General features: G+C 40.3%; 1 protein-coding gene across 4 annotated transcripts in view; it reads left to right on the top strand.

Annotated features, from left to right (window-relative positions):
• Positions 1–19,843, top strand: part of DYM (dymeclin) — a 348,746-nt gene that overhangs the window by 158,346 nt on the left and 170,557 nt on the right. For all 4 annotated transcript variants that reach the window (XM_041746593.1, XM_041746584.1, XM_041746566.1 and 1 more), the window contains 2 exons: positions 5,207–5,320; positions 6,286–6,380. In XM_041746593.1, coding sequence (XP_041602527.1) covers positions 5,207–5,320; positions 6,286–6,380 — 209 coding nt within the window. The remainder of the gene's footprint in view (positions 1–5,206; positions 5,321–6,285; positions 6,381–19,843) is intronic.

The following is a 19,843-nucleotide window of genomic DNA, read 5'->3' as shown; positions in this document are numbered from 1 at the left end:
TAGCAGCAATGTCCAGAGTAGCCAAACTGTGGAAGGAGCCACGGTGTCCATCGAAAGATGAATGGATAAAGAAGATGTGGTCTATATGTATAATGGTATATAACTCAGCCATCAGAAAGGACGAATACCCACCATTTGCTTCGACATGGATAGAACTGTAGGTTATGATGCTGAGTGAAGTAAGTCAATTGGAGGACAAACATATGGTTTCACTCATACGGGGAATATAAGAAACAGTGAAAGGGATTGAAGGGAAAGGAGAAAACGAGTGGGAAATATCAGAGAGGGTGACAAAAGACGAGAGACTCCTAACTCTGGGAAACGAACAAGGAGTAGTAGAAGGGGAGGTGGGTGGGCTGATGGGGTGACTGGGTGACCGGGCACTGAAGGGATGAGCATGGGTGTTATACTATATGTTAGCAAATAGAACTGCAATAAAAAATATACATATAAAAAAACTGAGTGGCTAAAACGGATATTTTACAGATTATTTCTCTTTTTAAAATTCATATGATTTCCTTCCTGACTTTAGATAATGTTCAGAGTATGAAAGTATGGAGAGTATGGAATCCCTGGTTTCTGAGTTTCATATAGTGAGATTTTGGGTAGTAAAGGTAAGAATCCGTATTGTAACATTGTTCTTACTGGAGGAAAAACTGGAAATAATCCCAATTTCCGTTAGAAGAGTAGACCCAAAAAAACATGCACTAGTTAGTGCTTAGATGGAATGAAGTGGAGGTGATATTCAGATATTTAACTAATATAGTACCAAAATCAGCCAGTGAGAATGGGTATCAACCATGGTCCCTTTATTGTCTGCTGAACATTAATTGCTGAACCCCCAAGAGGTTCTGGGGGAGTGGCTTGGGGCATCAGCTATTTATTAACTACCATAGAAGTATTCACTTTAGGAAATGATTAGTACTATCAGAATTTGGCAGATGTGATAAATATTAATTTTCGTATATGTGTCACCATAGTGGTGTTACAAGAATAAATTGAGTGGAAAAAAATAAGATGCAAACAAATACCTGTGGTGTACTAGTTTCTAGGGCTGCCGTAACTTTACTGCAAACTGGGTGGCTAAAAAAACAGAAATTTATTATCACAGTTCTGGTGGTTAGAAGTTCAAAAGCAGGGATCCCTGGGTGGCGCAGCGGTTTGGCGCCTGCCTTTGGCCCAGGGCGCGATCCTGGAGACCCGGGATCGAATCCCACGTCGGGCTCCCGGTGCATGGAGCCTGCTTCTCCCTCTGCCTGTGTCTCTGCCTCTCTCTCTATCTCTCTGTGACTATCATAAATAAATAAAAAAAAAAAAAAAAAGAAATTCAAAAGCAACGTATCAGTGGGGCCATTCTCTCTCTGAAAGACCTAGAGGATAGATCTCGCCTCTTACTTTCTGGTGGCCAGTCCTTGGGGTACTTGGCTTGCAGCTTCTGTGTGTCTGTTGTGTCATGGTCTCTCATGTGAGTGCTTCTTTCTGTGTCCCTCCTCCTCCTCTTCTTGGGACACCAATCATTGGATTTAGGGTCCATCCTAACCCAGTATGATCTCATCTTGGTTATATTAAGACCCTGTTTTCAAATAAGAAATGCTCACAGGTTTTGGGTTACGTGAAGTTTGGGGGGATACTATTTAACCCCGGACACTATGGTACTCCTTATAAGCTAGCAAATACATAAAGGAATCCTGGGTTTTGAGGGAGTATGTATACATATAAAACATTTGAAAGAGACTGGAAAGATACATGCCAACCTCAAGATAGTGGTTGATTAGTGGTTGATATTATACTCTTTGGGCGAATAAAATAGGATTTATATGTTAAAAAAATAAAATACTAACAGTTAATGTTAGTTGTAGGAGAATAGAGGTTATTCATTGCCTTTCTATACATACTTGATTTTGTAAAGAATTGATTGCATGGTATCTTACTGTACTCTAGCATATAAGCCTTTGTAAGAAATCTATTCAATAAAACCAAATCTATATAGTAGGAAAACGCTCAGGAAAAGACCTAGAACAAGTAATTCTCATGTACTTTTTGAGAAGGAAGACATTTTTCAGATCCTTAAGGTATTTCCTTCTGCATATTATTTGAGTTAATTGACCATGAAATGATGAATATATGTATTGTATGATCAGGATACCAGTCTGTGACTGTTAAACTGTATGTCTGAATGTTGAATACAAGAGATGGGGAATTGTTTTTGTAAGAACCAGTTAAATAAGTCAACAGCTACAGCTATGTTACCAAGAAAATTTTTTGTATGTTGCCCATTATGCATTAATGGCCTATGGGAAGCTGTGTGCACTCTGTAACTAGTTATTTATAATTTTTCTTAAGTATACCCAGAATTTCTAAACAATGACACATTTTTCACAGGAGGAAAGTTTTATGTAAACACTAAATTGGATTTCTAATTTTTATAGTAACATTCTAAATTTGCTATGTGGATAACTAAATATTTGTTGAATGTTAAATGAATAAGACTACTTTTATTCAAAATACTTCTTCCATCCAATTATATAATTGACACACAGAAGCAGACATTAAGAACTAATGACCTCTGTTTCAAATAAGGATGGCCTATGATAATTTATTTCTAAATAAAGGAGCCGAGAGAGGAGAAACTGAACTATACTCAAATGTGTGACCTTTAAAAAGACAGACACCTCTCACTAGTAAAGTTACCTAATGACTATCCTGTGTCAGTGTTCACTTGGAGACTTAAGAGCATTAGTTCTAAAACTTTTTGGTCTTTTACACTAAAAATAATCAAGGACACCAGATAGCTTATTTATATAGGTCATAATTCTATATATTTACCATATTAGAAATTAAAACTGAGATATTTGAAAAGTAAATTTGGTCATTTGAAATAATAGTTACTATAATAAACCCAGTACATGTTAGCATCAGTAATATATTTTTATGAAAAGTAACTTTTCCCAAACAAAAATTTAGCAAGGAGAATGGCATTTACAGTTTTTCAAATCTCTTAATTAATTGCCTTAACAGAAGACTGCTAGATTCTCGTGTCTGTATCTGTATTAAACTTGTTGCCCTATCAGCCATGTTATGTAGCACCTGACAAATGCAACTATATACTCAGGAGACAATGAGAGTGGAAAGTAATGTTTTGGTATTATCATGAAAATAGGTTTGACCATGAGAATTCTCCACAAGTGTGTCTGGGACCCCTAGAGGTTCCCAGGACCACATTTTGAGAACTGGTACCTTAGAGGGTAAGTCAGAGGGACTGAGCACTTTACTGTTCCTTTATAAAGGTTCAAGTGACAAAACTCATTTTTCGAAGTCTTCCAACTATTATTATACACATAGGTTATCTCTTCTACTTGATGATGGCCATCCTTAGTTATGATATAGGGGAATGCTCACACTTTGACATTTTTTACCTTACAAACAATATTCAGCTCCCATGTATTGGGCATTTGCAGTGTGCCAGCCTTCGAGTGCAGACTGCAGAATAGGTGAGGGTTGGGTGATTTGTAATGGGGGGTACTGGGTGACATGGTAGTCTTGCCGGAGAGTTGAACTGAGTGAAAATCTGTTATGGGGGCACTCATCTGCACTTGCATGAAGTTGAACACAGCATCCCTTTACTTTTTTATTCTTCTGATCTGTTTCTGTACCCCCTTTCTCAATTCTATTATTTGGACTTTTTCCGGGGGCAGATTTACCAGAAAAATATTTATTTAATGATTTTTGAGAAGAACTGCAGTACAACCATATTACTTAGACTTAATTTTATTTTTCTGATTTCATGAACTATAATTGCAGTTTGTTGTTGCTTTGGGGTTTTATTTGGTAGTCCTTATTGTCCTTCTCTTGAATTCCTTGAGCTGTCATTTTATGTTGTAATGGTGGAGAGGATGGGCAGCTAAGTACTAACGTGTGGTAGCTTGTTTTTTCTCTCAGAAATGGTGCATGAGTGGTTCATGTTAACTCTTTGGGTACTTAAAAGTCTCTGTTTGTATACTTAGGTGGTAGTTTCTCTAGGTATAGAATTCTTTTTTTTTTTTTGTCTTTTTTTTTTTTAATTATTTATTTTTGATAGTCATACAGAGAGAGAGAGAGAGGCAGAGACACAGGCAGAGGGAGAAGCAGGCTCCATGCACCGGGAGCCCGACGTGGGATTCGATCCCGGGTCTCCAGGATCGCGCCCTGGGCCAAAGGCAGGCGCCAAACCGCTGCGCCACCCAGGGATCCCCTAGGTATAGAATTCTAGAATCATAATCCATTCCTCAAAAATTTACAGATACTGTTCTGTTGTTAGGCAGATGTGTAGTGTTTAAGATGAGAAATCTAATGCTTGCTTATCTTCCTTTTGGTGATAACCTGTTTCTTCTCTTTGGGAGGCAGTAAGATTTTATTGTATACTGTAAATTCAGAAGTCTTGCTAGAGTCAGTTTTACATTTTTTTTTCTATATTTCTCAGAATTTTGAAAGGTTTTCTTCTCAACAAAACTTTCTCCTGTTACTAATTTTTCTGTTTTTCTTCTAGTCTGTATCTTTTGAAGCTTTTATTAAGTAGACATTAGGTCTCCACTTTGCTCTCAACTTTGTTTGGCTTTCACTGCTGTTGTCTGAGAGAACTTTTCAGTTTAGCCTTTCAAATCACAGATGTGCACTGCTCATCTTCTCTCTTTGATGTCCCAGTTACCTGTCGACTGTGGAACTGCACCGCTTATGCTAGAAAACACTTCTTGCTTCCTGAGGCCTGGACATGAGCGCCAAAGCTGCCTACAGTTAATAGCCATAGCAGAACGTGGCCCAGGTCTTCTGGATCTTGGCTTATTTGCATTCTAGGCTTTTCCTGAATACGAGTATGAAGGTTTTCTGTGGTTGTTGGGACAGCTCTACTTTTTAAGAAACTCCTCATTTTTTCTGTTCTCATTTTTGTCCTGTTTTTTCTCTCTTGCCTTTGTGCCATCTGTCTTTCCAAATATATCTCCTGTTTGTGTACTAATTTTCCAAATCTGTTTTCTTTTCTATTTAAGAAGGAAGAAGTGAACACCTCAGTACAGCTTTGCTCTCTTGAACTGAAAGTCTCACAATTCACTTTTATATAGTGTTTAACTCTCCTTCAGAGCAAAGCCATGGCTCATCAGAAATTGTAGACGTGGATCATCCTTTTTTCCTATAAAGCAGTCATATTTACCTAAACTTTTCTTTCCCATTACAGATATTGAAAAATATTACTTGGTATTCAGAACGGGTTTTAACTGAAATTTCACTGGGGAGTCTTCTGATACTAGTTGTAATTAGAACCATTCAGTACAACATGACAAGGACAAGAGTAAGTATTCCATATAGCTATTTTTTTTAATCTTAATGCATATAGTATAATTAGGCCTGTAGTTTAAAGCAATCTTGGTATTTAGAGTGCTAACATTTTTATGAAATATAATCCAAAAATAACATTTCATAAAATCACTGAAATACATGATCCTAAAGTAATGTATAGAGTGTCTGTTTCTTAATATTTAGTAGATTGTACGGATTAGAAATATTTTATATGAAACAAAATGGATGGTGGGATGTTCTTTGATAAAAGATATCTGTCTTTGCTAGACCAATAAAACTGACTTACCCTTAAAATCAGTAACAACGAAGTGTATGAAGAGTTGAGCACAGGAAATAAGAATTAAAATGGAAAAGTAGAAAGAATACTTTAAAGGGTACAAGAAAAATTTCAGCTGGATTATGTTTGCAGTGTCTGGGAGCAAATTTCGCTTCCACTGATAGAGAAGCAATAATAGAGAATTCATGGCTCAGGGAAATGGTCACGTTTACTACACTGTTTTTCAATTATTTCTCTCAGTGAGGCTAACATGGATACATTCCATAACCTTTTATCTGAAACTCTAGGAGTCAGATGTGTTTAAGAGTGGAGAATTTTTTTATTTTAAAAAGATAATTATAGTACACATGCTATATTCTCTGCAACCTTGAGGTTCTGGAGTAGCCTGCTGTAATTAAGCCATAATATTTCTGCAGTGAAATAGTTCAGTATCCCCCAGGATGGGGATAATGAAGACCATAAAGAGCAGCAGAATCTTTTGTTATCAGATGTTGCTTTCAAATGTGTGGTGAAAAAACTGACCTTTCAATGCCTTGTGGATTTTAGAATTAGGAAAAAGGGCTTGTGGACCTGAACTTGCTAAAATCAGTGACTGTTGAGTTTACATTTGCTTCCTATTAAGCCTGCTTCAGATGTAGAGAAGACCTGATGTCTGTTTTCAACCTTCTCTTTTCTTGCAGGACAAGTACCTTCACACCAACTGCCTGGCCGCTCTCGCAAACATGTCGGCACAGTTCCGTTCTCTCCACCAGTATGCCGCCCAGAGGATCATCAGGTAAATAGGAGCTTTAAGAGAAATCCTGCGTCCTGCCCTTTGGCTGACCCAGAGCAAGAGGCCCTGTGCTGGTCCCTTTATACTGTTAGCCGCAAGGAATGTCAGATTTTCCTTCTTAATAGTTCTCCCCTTCTTGTTTAGTTGAAAATGCCTTGTCCTGCTTTGTTTTCCAACCCAACTTCTTGATCAGTGTTAATTGTATTCACTTTTCCGTCTTTTTATAACATTTAATTTCAAGCCTTGTGTGTTAGCTTCCTACAGAGAAGCACATTTCTTAATGACACAAACTGAATTTTCACAGATTTGCAGAGCGTTTTGCAGAGCATCACATTACACTTTAAGGGAGGGTAGCAGTGCTTGTTTTAGAGAATTTTAATAGCAGCTTACTGTTAGTTATTTTCCGATTACTGTCGCGACAAACTACTCCAAACCAGTGTCTTAAAAGAATGCAGATTTATTGTACAGTATGTATATGAAAAGTTCAGCACGGGCTCCAGTCCAGACACAGTGGGGCTGCATTTCCGGAGCCTCTAGAGGATCCTTTCCTTGCCTTTTCCAGTTGCTCGCAGCTGCAGCCTTCCTGGGCTTGTGGCCCCTTCCTTTCCCTGTCAGAGCCAGCTGTGGGAAGTTGTGGGTCGTCCTCACATCTCCTCTGAACCCCTCTTCTGGTCCCTCTTCCACTTTGCAGGTCACTGTGATTGCCATGACCCTCTCTGGGTAACCCAGGCTCATCTCCCCATCTCCAGGCTCACGGTCGAATGACAGCTGCAGAGTCCTTTTTTGCTGTGTAGGGCAAAACAGCCATGGGGTTGTGGGGTTGGGAGGTGGATCGCTTTGGGGGTAACCATTATTCTGCCTGCCACACCATCACCAGAAGCTCCTTCCCATCTCTTCTCCACTGTTTGCCAAAGTACGCTCTTTAAGGGTAGGAAAGCTAATTAACAAATGTGAATGAATATCATTTGCAGATTGTTTTTTTTTTTTTGTCTTTGTTCTAATACATGTGGATACTTTTGGGTCTTTAGATAGAATGCTCGAGATGGGGATCCCTGGGTGGCGCAGTGGTTTGGCGCCTGCCTTTGGCCCAGGGTACGATCCTGGAGACCCGGGATCGAATCCCACGTCAGGCTCCCGGTGCATGGAGCCTGCTTCTCCCTCTGCCTGTGTCTCTGCCTCTCTCTCTCTCTGTGTGTGACTATCATTAAAAAAAAAAAAAAAAAAAAAAAAAAAAAAAAAGAATGCTCGAGATGATCACAGTGGCTCTCAAGCAGAACATCTGTTATGTAAGTCAGTGAAGTCAAATTGTTTCTTTTGGGTCTTGTTTTTGGGGCAGTGCAGTTCTGATGATTCGGTCTTATGTTGCAGACATTGGTGGTGATCACAAGTTCTCAGCACTTTAAAACTCTGATCTCACCTTCCATCCATTGGTTTTTGTTTTTGTTTTTAAGATTTATTTATTTACCCCTGAGAGACACAGAGACACAGGCAGAGGGAGAAGCAGGCTGCCTGCGGGGAGCCCAATGTGGGACTCTATCCCAGGACCTGTGATCACATCCTGAGCTGAAGGCAGATGCTCGCTCCACTGCTGAGCTACCTGGGTGTCCCCCCATCCATTGGTTAGAGATACTTATTGATCTGGCCCCATTTTTAACAGTCACCTGGCATTAAGTTATGTTCTTGGTCTCTATATTTATCCTCAGAATTTAAGGAGGATATTTCCAGTGACTCACTGTTTAATTTAGGTCTGGTCTTAATGCATTATGATGTATTATTTTTGAGAGTTGTACTTGAGTGATTGTCTGTTTGAATGACTGTACTAATACTAGCTTGGTGACATAAACCACACATAGCATCTCCTACCTCAGATTTTCCAGGTGTTCTAAAGTCTTTAGTTTCTAAATATTAATTTTTGTAACTATGCTGCAGTTCAGAGATTTAGTGAGAGAGATTTAAGGATACTGTGCTGCTCTGAGGTCAATCTTTGTGTGTATTGGAGCTTCATAATGGTTTGATGATGGTTGCAGCACAGGATTCATTTTCCTCAATGGATACACCAACATTTGGCCTGTTCAGTATGAAATGGCAAATGAACAGGTTTACAATTTAAGTTCTGATAACATGTGTCAAGCATGATGAAATAAACATTTTCTAGGTGTAAGAGTTGGAAAAGCAAATAAAGCAATTCCTAGTTTTCTATGATGAGTAAAGCAGAAAATCAATTGTATTCGGAGAAATAAGAAACAGATTTTGGATTTGGGAATATTTAGATCAAGTTTATCATCAGGAATACTGCTTCACTTTATTTTAATGGAGTTTTATTTAGCATTGTATTAGTAAGGAAATGTGTGACACATGCAAGGTACATCCAAGTTGTAAAAATTCCTGCCCTCAAGTAGCTTCTGCTTCGGCAGCTGAGCTAAATAAGGGCAGACATGTGTACAGCAGAATGTGGTATTAGAATGAGAAAAGAATTCCTTGGCTGAGGGTGGGAGGGTGGTTCAGAGAATTGATGAGATCACATCTTGAGAAATTAGGCAAGGTGAGTAGAGAGATGGCTCTAGAGATTGGCTTCATGAGGAAAAGTACCAACCACAACAAAACAGAACAGGAGGTAGTGTGATAAAGGGCATTATATTTAGAAAACAACCAGTCCCATTCAACTGGCCTGTTGTGGACCCCAACAGAAATTAGAGGAGAAAAGCCTAGAAGAATCAGCTGAAGAAGGAGATGGGGCCACCCTGTGGAATGTGCTTAACAATGAGATGCAGTTTAGAATAATGGAAGGAATTGAGAGAAAAGGTCTGATGTTCAGTAACATAAAAGAAACTATAAAGGGGTGCCTGAGTGGCTCATCTTTTCGGCTGGGCATCTACCTTTGGCTCAGAGAGTGACCCTGGGGTCCTGGGATTGAGTCCTGCATCGGGCTCCCTGTATGGAGCCTGCTTCTCCCTCTGCCTGTGTCTCTGCCTCTCTCTCTGTGTCTCTCAGGGATAAAGAAATAAAATCTTTTTTTTAAAAAAAGGAAAGAAACTGTACGAATGAGTTGTAAATGGATTTTATTTTTTAATTATGTATGTATGTATGTATGTATGTATGTATTCATTCATTCATTCATTCATTCATCTTAACAAGATCCAAAGTCTCCATCTTAACAAGATCCCTGAATGATTTGTTTGCACGCTTAAAGTTTGGAAAGCATTTAAAGTTCAGACCTGGAAACCAAGATTTATTCCTGTAGAAAACACTTGCTTTGAATTGGAAATGGGGGCCAACTTTTTTTTTTTTTATCTTGAGGAAAGTCATTTTCCACTAAATGTTTGTGTTTAGGGTATAGAGTTGTAAAGTATGATAAGGAATGCCTAACAAAAACTGTTTAGATACACAGATTTATTATAGCAGTACAACTCAAGATTCACCAGATGCTCCAGTAACTGCTTCAAGTGAGAAGTAATCAGTTTCATGTACACATTTTCTAAATCCTGCTTTAGGAAGAGACCACACGGTTTTGTATCTGTCAGTTGCAAAACCTAGAAGAGCCAGTGATCTTCAACAAAATACAAAACAGAGTAACATGTTACACTGCTGTGAAGTAGGGTGTGAATAAAGCTTCTAAAAGCCATTTTAGCTGGACATAAGTGTAAAGAGCGATTTCATATGGTGTCTGTGCTATTGTCTCGTATTTAATGACAGTGTATCTTCTGTAAACTCTTGGTATTCTAGAAGAATCTCCTAAGCATATATGATTTGAGTTTTTTTCATCTATAAAGTCTTCTGAATATTCTATGAGTATTTGAGATCATTATTTGGGATTATACTTAATTAAAAACATTCAAAAAAAGTAGATTACATGCAAGGAATTGTCCTGGTTACAAAGACATCATTACTCACTTCCTGCCCTTATGACCTTCCCTCCTGCCTTTTCTGTCTCCCCAGCTGGCTTCTTTCCCTGGCTTTGACTTCACCTTTGGCTTAATACATAACTTTTCTTCAGTATTTCATGCTATGTTGGTTTTTTTCTTCTCTTTTTGCTCATTTTCCCTAGGAGTTCACATACATGCCTGTGACTTTACCTACTATGCACTTGTGAACAGAAAACCATCCAGATCTGCACTCACAGTCCTAATCTCTCTGCTTTCCCTGAGGCAGACAGTACAGCATAGTGGTTAAGAGCACAGACTCTGATCGGGGATCCTAGCTTCAAAACTTACCAACTCTGGGACCTTGGAGGAGTTACTGAACTTCTCCGTGTAGCAGCTTCCCTGTTATAAGATGGGGTGATGGTGGGTGTTCTCTCCGTGGATGTGGTGACGGTTAAGTGAGTTAATATCTGTAAAGGGCCCGGCAGGCAGCATGGACCCTGTGTAAGCGTTGACTGGCCAAACACTCAATCCACTCATGTCTCTACCTGGATATCCCCCACCTACCTCAGACTTTCATGAAGTTGAAAACAACTCATTTTCAAACCTGCTCTCCCTTTGAAGTTCCCTATCGTAGGTTGTAGTGTAATAACCCTCACCCCAGCTCCCTAGACAGCCAGGCCGGAACCCTTCAAGTCATTCCCCATCCTTCCCCCCTGTCCTTTAAATGCCACATTCAGTCAGGCCCTGGAGTTCTGTCCAGCTGTGCTGGTGACACGCCCATTTGTTTGTCCCCCAACTCCCATCTCCACCACCGCGGCAGGTTCCCTTGCTCACCGGCTTCAGCCACACAGTCATTAGCCTGCCAGACCCTTTGCCTCCCCACGCATCCTGCCGTGGTAGGTCCTGGCACTTGCTGCTGCTATTTGAGAGGCACGGCTGTTATTATCCCCCCCCTGTCCTTAAATATTAAGTATTACTCCCCTTGCCAGGAGGTTCCATTTCAACCTACTGAGAGCAGTGGGCTGTCAACTGTGGGTGATTTTGTCCCTCGGGGACATTTGGCAATGTCTGGAAAAGGGGTTTGTCTTTTTGTTGTTTTATGGGTTTTTTTGTTTTTTTGGGGGGAGGGGGGTTGTTGATTGCTCCTGACATCTAGTGGTTGTTGATTGCTCCTGACTGAATTATAGGCTGGGGGATACCCTATAATATGCAGAAGAACAAAGAATTACCCAGTGCCGAGACTGAGGAACCTTGCCTTATCGTGAGGAATCCAGGTCCTGCCACTTGTACTCAGGCTTCCATTACGACTTGTCATATGTTGGCAGGTGCCTGCTGCTCTCATCTCACTGAATCATCGCAGTGTGCTGCTCTTTCCCAGGTATTCTTATTCTGCGTCAGGATAAAATGTAGTCTGGACCTGGAAAAATACTTGAGGAAATGTCTGGTGTCACCTCCTCCTCCTGTAAAGTTGCTTCCACCAGTTTCCCACCCCTCTGTTAGGTTTTACCTTAGACTGGTAATGGCCCACCTCCCACCATGCCACACACGGCCCCCTCGTCCCCCATAGCTCCTGGGCCTTTTCACTTTAGACCTAGCTGCTGCTAACATTCACGTTATGTTTCCCTATTCACATTTCCAAAGAGGAAGAAGAACCTAGTTGGCCTATTTACCGCTTCATAGAAGTCCTGGGCCACGGTCAGTTTTGGGGGCTAGGAGGGGGTTCAAGGGGCCAGGAAAGGAGAAAGTTACTTGTTGGAAGACGTGGCTTCTCCCAGAGGTGGATGTGGGAGTGAGCGGACTTAAGTGTCGGGACCTGACCAGTGTAGGTGTTTGTGGCACAGGTGCCTTGCCTGAGGTGGAAAGTCTTGTTGCTTGAGCAGAGTAGTTATTACTGGAAATAAAATACTTGTGCTGTATTACTTTGCATTGCTCTATAGAGAGCATCTCTCAGTAAGCACACTGTGGACTCTTAATAAGTACTTAGTGACTGGTTCTTAGAAGGTGGGCCGGCATCTGAGATTTTAAGCTTAGTTCTGACAGCCATTGTTCTGAGACTCCATGTAAGTTGATTCATGTCAGGCTGCATTTTGCACATACCTGCTGCTACTTGGAGCTAGGAAAGTTGATGACAGTGCAGAGTGTCGAAGTTTTCTGGTCTTTCAAACCTCTTGACAATAAAATAATTTAAAACATAGGTTGCATTTTTTTTAAAGATTTTATTTATTTATTCATAAGACACACACACAGAGAGACACAGAGAGAGGCAGAGACACAGGCAGAGGGAGAAGCAGGCTCCATGCAGGGAGCCCGATGTGGGACTCGATCCTGGGGCCTCAGGATCAGGCCCTGGGCTGAAGGTGGTGCTAAACCGCTGAGCTACCCGGGCTGCCCAGATTACATTTTTAATTAGGACTTTTTAATAGCAGTACAGAGGAATTTTTTCTTGTATAATTTGAGAATTTGAAAATTCTTTAACCCGTGATTTATGCTCCCCCCCCCCTTTTTTTTTTTTTTTTACTATTTACAGCCAGTAGTAATGAATGTAGACTCTTGTAAATTCCCCTCCTTCTCTTCGTCTGACCAACCCCATGCTGTCAGGCTCTGTAAGCTTCCTTGTTCTGCTCTGTATCTGTAACAGTAGACATGGTAGTCACCCAGCATTTTTCTGAAGTCTGCAAAACGAGGTTGGTTATTTAACTCTGAATGGTTAGCTCTTCTATTTTGGACAAGTAAAGATCTTTCAGAATAGCCCATGGAATCAAAGAAAAATAGACAATTTGTTTTTAATAATACTTGCTGGTATTACCTTACCGCATCAGGCCTCCTCATTTCTCTCCTCACTTCTGTCCCTCCTGAATTAAGTTTTCACGGGTTGATGTTTTCTTCTGAACCAAGTAATACATTGAACCAAAAACACACAAGAGAATATTAAGAAACAAAACAGTCGGGAATCCCTGGGTGGCTTAGCAGTTTGGCACCTGCCTTCGGCCCAGGGCGTGATCCTGGAGTCCCGGGATTGAGTCTCACATCAGGCTCCCTGCATGGAGCCTGCTTCTCCCTCTGCCTGTGTCTCTGCCTCTCTCTCTCTGTGTCTTTCATGAATAAATAAATAAAATCTTTAAAAAAAAAAAAACAATCTGTTGGGATGAATTTTATATTACACAACATAAAATATTCAAATATATGGTAACATATGTTATTTCTCTTGGTTATGAGATTTCGGGAATACTGTCTTACTTTTAAAATAAGGTCCATTTGGAGATCCCTGGGTGGCTCAGTGGTTTAGTGCTTGCCTTTGGCCCAGGAGACCAAAGTTGAAAGGTGGGCCGGCATCTGAGATGGAGCATCTGGATACAACCTGGAGTTGTAATCCTGGAGACCTGGGATCAAGTCCCCCATCAGGCTCCCTACATGGAACCTGCTCCTCCCTCCCTCCCTCCCTCCCTCCCTCCCTCCCTCCCTCCCTCCCTCGTGTGTGTGTGTGTGTGTGTGTGTGTGTGTGTGTGTGTGTGTGTCTCATGAATAAATAAATAAAATCTTAAAAAAAAAAAAGAACTTTTAAAAATAAAATAAAATAAAGTCCTTTTGGGGACATCTGGGGGGCTCAGTCTTTTAAGCTTCTGCCTTCAGCTCAGGTCCTGATCCTGGGGTCCTGGGATTGAGCCACGAATTGGGCTCCCTGCGCAGTGGAGAGCCTGCTTCACCCTGTCCTTTTGCTCCTCCCCCTGCTCATGTTCTCTCTCTCTCTCTCTCTCTCTCTCGCTCACTCTCTTTCTCTCAATAAGATCTTAAAATAAGATCCATTTAATGATAAATTCATACCTATCACTTTCAGTATCTCACCATTTGTTTCTTTTTTTGTTGTAATTAAGACTAGTAAAAGTCTGGAGGCTTATATGGTTTAGGGTATTGGTGCTACACAGCTGGTAAGTGTGTCCAGATCAGAGGCCAGTGTGCCTTCTACTGCACAGAGCAAGACCAGAGGAGCATTGCTTCTGAAGATAACTCACCTGCTGTGGGATCACGTATCCAAGCTACTGGGGATTTTCTTAGACAGGTGATTCTCTGCCATCTAAGGTGACCAAGCCCTTGTTGATCATTCCATTTGCCACTTTTACCTTTCATTTCAACTTCCTTCCAGTAATACAGCTAAATAGAATTACAGGTACAATGACTATAGGAGGTCTTTTTTCTTTTCTTTCCTTCTTAAATTTGCTAGTTGAGGAGGGTATGGCACTGTTGACATACTGGTGTGTGGATATTATCCAGGGAGATGAACATGGAAGAGAGGACAAGAACTGTATATCTTTCTGCTTGTAACTTTAATATTTTTCTTCCACCTAATCCTTGCCATTAGAATTTATTTTTAATTCAGTAAATACTTATCAGGCTTTTGCTTTGTGTCTACCACTGCCAAAGTTCTCTGAGATATTTTATGTTTTAATTTCAGACTAATGCCGTTCATTGAATCTAGAAATTGTGTTAGTTACACTCATGTTGGTTTTATTTTTTTTAATCTCTAATTAAGTTTCTGTCCATATCATTATCTGATATCATTGTAGTTAGAAAATTATTTCTGTAGGGTAGGAATTGCATGATACTAGGGTTATAGGAAATAGTTTAGTTTTGTTCTGAAATCCTGGTGAGTTCTGTTTTCCATCTCTAATGTATGTACACTTTGTGTGAGTGTTGAGAGTTATCAGTGGCTTGCCACGTCTTTCAACAGCTCTCTTTTTTTCTATTGCAGTGTTAGAATATTCTTCGAAATCATTTTAACCTAAAAATAAATGTGAATAACATCTCTACAAAAACATTTCTTGCTCTCTGTTAATATTCCTGGATTCTGATTCTTTGCCCAAAGAATCATCACATCGCCTGTATTTCCCAAATATTTCACTAAACGAAAACTTCACTGAATATAGAGAGTTCTTAAGAATATGTTTTATTTTAGATTGGTAGGAGGTCTGAGCAATGGTTTTTCACTGTAAGTACTTCTATTAAACTTACATGATTTATTTTAAAAAGATTGAATTAACTAGTTCTTGCCTAATACCTAGGCAATAAAGAACTTCCAGCTTCTCCATTGCTTTAGACTTTTCCAATCCTTGTTTGATCTTGGCATGACAGTAGCCAAGAAAGGAAGGAAAAATGTTTTGCCTTGAAAATCTGGCTTCCTGCACTTCCTACAGTTAGTGGTACTTTGAAGGTAACTAATTTTTTTGGGAAAATCTGACATGGTTTGCTTTTTTAGTTTAGCCCCTTCTTAAGAAGTTACATTGAGAGCACTTGGCTCGCAGTTGAAAAGGTTTCCAATAGAAAATTTCTAACACTTCAGAGATTGCTAGTATTTTACAATAAGAGTGTCTCAGTAGACTTGATGGGACATGTGAAAACTTCATAATTGGTTTAATTTCAGTTTAGACTGCTGGTATATTCAAAATATCAGCCTTTAAAGTAGCAGACCATACCTTTATCTGATAAATTTTTATTATAAGTACAGACTTTTGGGATCCCTGGGTGGCGCACTGGTTTGGCGCCTGCCTTTGGCCCAGGGCGTGATCCTAGAGACCCGGGATCGAATCCCACGTCGGGCTCTCGGTGCATGGAGCCTGCTTCTCCCTCTGCCTGTGTCTCTGCCTCTCTCTCTCTGTGACTATCATAAATGAATAAAAAATAAAATAAAATATAAGTACAGACTTTTATGAAAAGAATTGTCACATGGGAAATTAAATATTAAAATGCATAGAGTTTTATAGAATGCTGTGGCCATTTTGTAGAGGTAATAGGGAGGGTTCATACTTTGTCCTTTAGCCATGAATTATTAAGCCCCTATTCCTATCAGCTATAAAAGATCTGAGATTTTTACCCAGTTTACAAGCTAACAAATTAGATTCCACAGTTTCATGGATCCTGGTAGAAACTCAGTATTCTTGGGTAAGAGATAGAGCACAGCCTACTAACCATAGCAGTGGGAGGAACCAGAATATCATTTTCTTGTGTGGCTCCCTAGGCCTACTGAGCAACCTGACAAAGGTCAGATGACATCTACACATGAGTGTGTTGCATTACAGAGCAGGGACCCTGAGCTTGGGAAACCCCAATCTTTTATTATAGGCTTCAAGAAAACTTGCCCAGTGTTTGCATGGAGACATCTTTAATGTATTTGATAGCAAACAAACTGCCCTCTACTCTAGAGGCAGACACTTGCTCCACCTTCCATATCTGGTCACGCTGCAGACATCTGTGAAAAGATAGTCCAGAGCACAAGACCATCAATGCCTCTACTTTCAAGATGTGCAGAAACCTGAGAGACCCATGGGAAATTATGGTCCTACAGTCTTTACCTAGTTATGCCTTTCTGTTACCAGTTGGAAAAACCACTGTGGCATTAAGGTAGCTAGTTGATACTACCTTGGGTTTCATGTGTCACTTGCTAATGCATTGGATTTATGTATCTTAGAAGAAGTACTAAAGGAGTGCCTGGCCTCACCCATCTCAACTTTGTCATGTGTCATAATGAATCCCCGGTCAGATGTCAGTATTGTTAGCACAACCCCGAAAGCATTGTTTCCAAGTGGCTTTGACATCAGCAGGATATCTTGATATTAAAAACAAATCACAAAATTTTAGGTTTGGAAAGATCTTTGAAGAACATCGAGACTAGTTTACACATTTTACATGTAGAAATACTGAATCCTAGGTTTCCTGTGTGAGGAGTCTAAGTGAACATTGTGGCAGAGGCGACTGTAGAAAGCATGTCTCCCAGCTCCTTGCCTGGTATTCTTCCCAGAACAAGAGAGAAGAGGCTTGCATGAAGGCTCACGTATTCACTCTCCTTTTTTTTTTTTTTTTTTTTTTATGATAGGCACACAGTGAGAGAGAGAGAGAGAGGCAGAGACACAGGCAGAGGGAGAAGCAGGCTCCATGCACCGGGAGCCCGACGTGGGACTCGATCCTGGGTCTCCAGGATCGCGCCCTGGGCCAAAGGCAGGCGCTAAACCGCTGCGCCACCCAGGGATCCCTCTCCTTTTGTTTTTTAAGCCATAACTGTGATTGATACCTAATATGTTACAAAATGCTAAGGCCAGATAAGAGAGTGATTCAGAAAGAATTTTGCTTTTGATGAATTGCACAGGCTTCACCAACTTTTAGTAAAAAAAAGAACCTTTTCCCAAAGAAATAAGGGTTGTATTAAGAGGAGAAACAGGAGTAAACTAAAGTTTCAGAGATTGACTCACATGTCCATTGGAAGTGCTTGCAGAATCTGATGGAACAGGGATGGGGCTGCATGAGGGAGGAGAGACTGCCTCCTGGAAGGGAGGAAAAGAGAGGTGAGCCAAGGTAGCCTCTGAGAAGGTAGAGAAATAATCCCTGTTGCCAACACTGACAAATACTCAGAGCAGTCACAGTTGTTCATTTGTTTGGTACACCTCGGTTTCCTCTTCTACAAGTGGGCATATCTTCCCAGGGCTGTCTGGAGGAATAAGTGAGTTATCATATGTGAAGCACTTTATGAGTAGCAGTCACCTCATGCTTCATCTTCCTGGTTAAAAGACAGCAGCAGATCCTATTCCTGGTGGGGCTCAGTAGTAGGTATTTGATAAATTCTCATGCTTTAAAAATTGTATTAAAATGGTTAAAATCTCCTGGTGGTAAGTCAGGTAGAAACAGCATGCCATGTGGACTACCACTTTTTGGTTTTTGCACAGTTGGTATCTGCCATATGGCACATACTGGGCCCTATACAGTGTTATTTTGCTATCTGATGGTATGGTGTTGCTATTTCCATTTTACAGTGAAGAAACAATCTCAGAGAAGTAATTTATCTAAGATCACCTTACTGGACAGTGACAATGTTGGGATTTAAACCTTCATGTGTCCTCCATCTATAATACTGTACTCCCTTCCACTGCCAAGTGCTGGTTATAAATGAAGTTTTAAACTAAAAGCATATGAATAATCTGTATACGAGACATTTATTATTATATCCTTCCTTGGGAGAGTTGCTTTCAACTTTTCTAAGCATGTGATCTCCTTGTTGTTTTTAAGAAGCCATTGACAATCTTTTAGTAGCTGCTGAGAAGATTTGAGGGTGAACTGTGGGGTCTCAGACATCTCATGTCGTCTCGCAGGCTTTGTCATCTGGGGTTCTGTGAGAGTCTCCCTGTTGAGAGCTAGATAAGTGACAGTTTTCCCCAACAATGGCACATAGCCAAACCTATCTAAACACCTAGAGAGGAGTTAATTGATGAAAAATTATATTTTCTTAAGAACCCTGCTTGAAAGAGAGGTGGCTGAGCTGGGTGGCTCAGCGGTTTAGCACTGCCTTCAGTCCAGGGCGTGATCCTGGAGACCCGGGACTGAGTCCCATGTCGGGCTCCCTGCATGGAGCCTGCTTCTCCCTCTGCCTGTGTCTCTGCCCTTCTCTCTCTCTCTCTCTCTCTCTAAAATAAAATAAAATAAAATAAAATAAAATAAAATAAAATAATAAAATAAAATAAAATAAAATAAAATAAAATAAAATAAAATAAAATAAAATAAAATTTTTTTAAAAAAAGAAAGAAAGGGGATCCCTGGGTGGCGCAGCGGTTTGGCGCCTGCCTTTGGCCCAGGGCACAATCCTGGAGACCCAGGATCAAATCCCACGTCGGGCTCCCGGTGCATGGGGCCTGCTTCTCCCTCTGCCTGTGTCTCTGCCCTTCTCTCTCTCTCTCTCTCTCTCTAAAATAAAATAAAATAAAATAAAATAAAATAAAATAAAATAATAAAATAAAATAAAATAAAATAAAATAAAATAAAATAAAATTTTTTTAAAAAAAGAAAGAAAGGGGATCCCTGGGTGGCGCAGCGGTTTGGCGCCTGCCTTTGGCCCAGGGCACAATCCTGGAGACCCAGGATCAAATCCCACGTCGGGCTCCCGGTGCATGGGGCCTGCTTCTCCCTCTGCCTGTGTCTCTGCCTCTCTCTCTCTCTCTCTGTGACTATCATAAATAAATAAAAATTAAAAAAAAAAAAAAAAGAAAGAAAGATCTGAGGGGTTTGAGGACCACAAAGTAGGACAAACATCTGTAGGAACCCGATATGACATTGCTGTTAGTGCAGTTTTTCCATCTAAAATGTGCCTATTTTCTTACCTCTATTAGTCAAACATGAAGATCATGTTGAAATATAAGGACATTGTACATTATTTTCTTAACATAATAATGGTACCTTAATATATCATTCCAAATTTCTCACTTAGAATCACTCAGTCACTGAGCTTTTAAACATACCCTGGTTCTGCACAGACTATTTTATAACATGATTATGATTGTTTTAATATAAGGGTGGGTATTTGGAGATAATTTAATCATTTATCAAATTTGTTCTATATGTCTGCCACGTGTCTGGTATTGCCAGTCACTGGCAACTCATGTGATGCACCACACTGTCCTGCCCAGTGTGATGGAGCTGAAATTGAAATCTACATGTGGCCTTAGCTCAGAAGTGTTCTATCATCTCTGTGGCAGACCTGGCATTGGCAAGTACTAGAAAGAAGAAACCGGTGTCAACCACATTAAACTCAGATTCTCTATTAGGAAAGAGTGCAGTGTCCACTGTGTA

The sequence above is a fragment of the Vulpes lagopus genome, chromosome 1, assembly GCF_018345385.1.
Source record: "Vulpes lagopus strain Blue_001 chromosome 1, ASM1834538v1, whole genome shotgun sequence".
NCBI classification, from domain to species: Eukaryota; Metazoa; Chordata; class Mammalia; order Carnivora; family Canidae; genus Vulpes; species Vulpes lagopus.
This window is presented reverse-complemented; position numbering and strand designations above follow the sequence as displayed.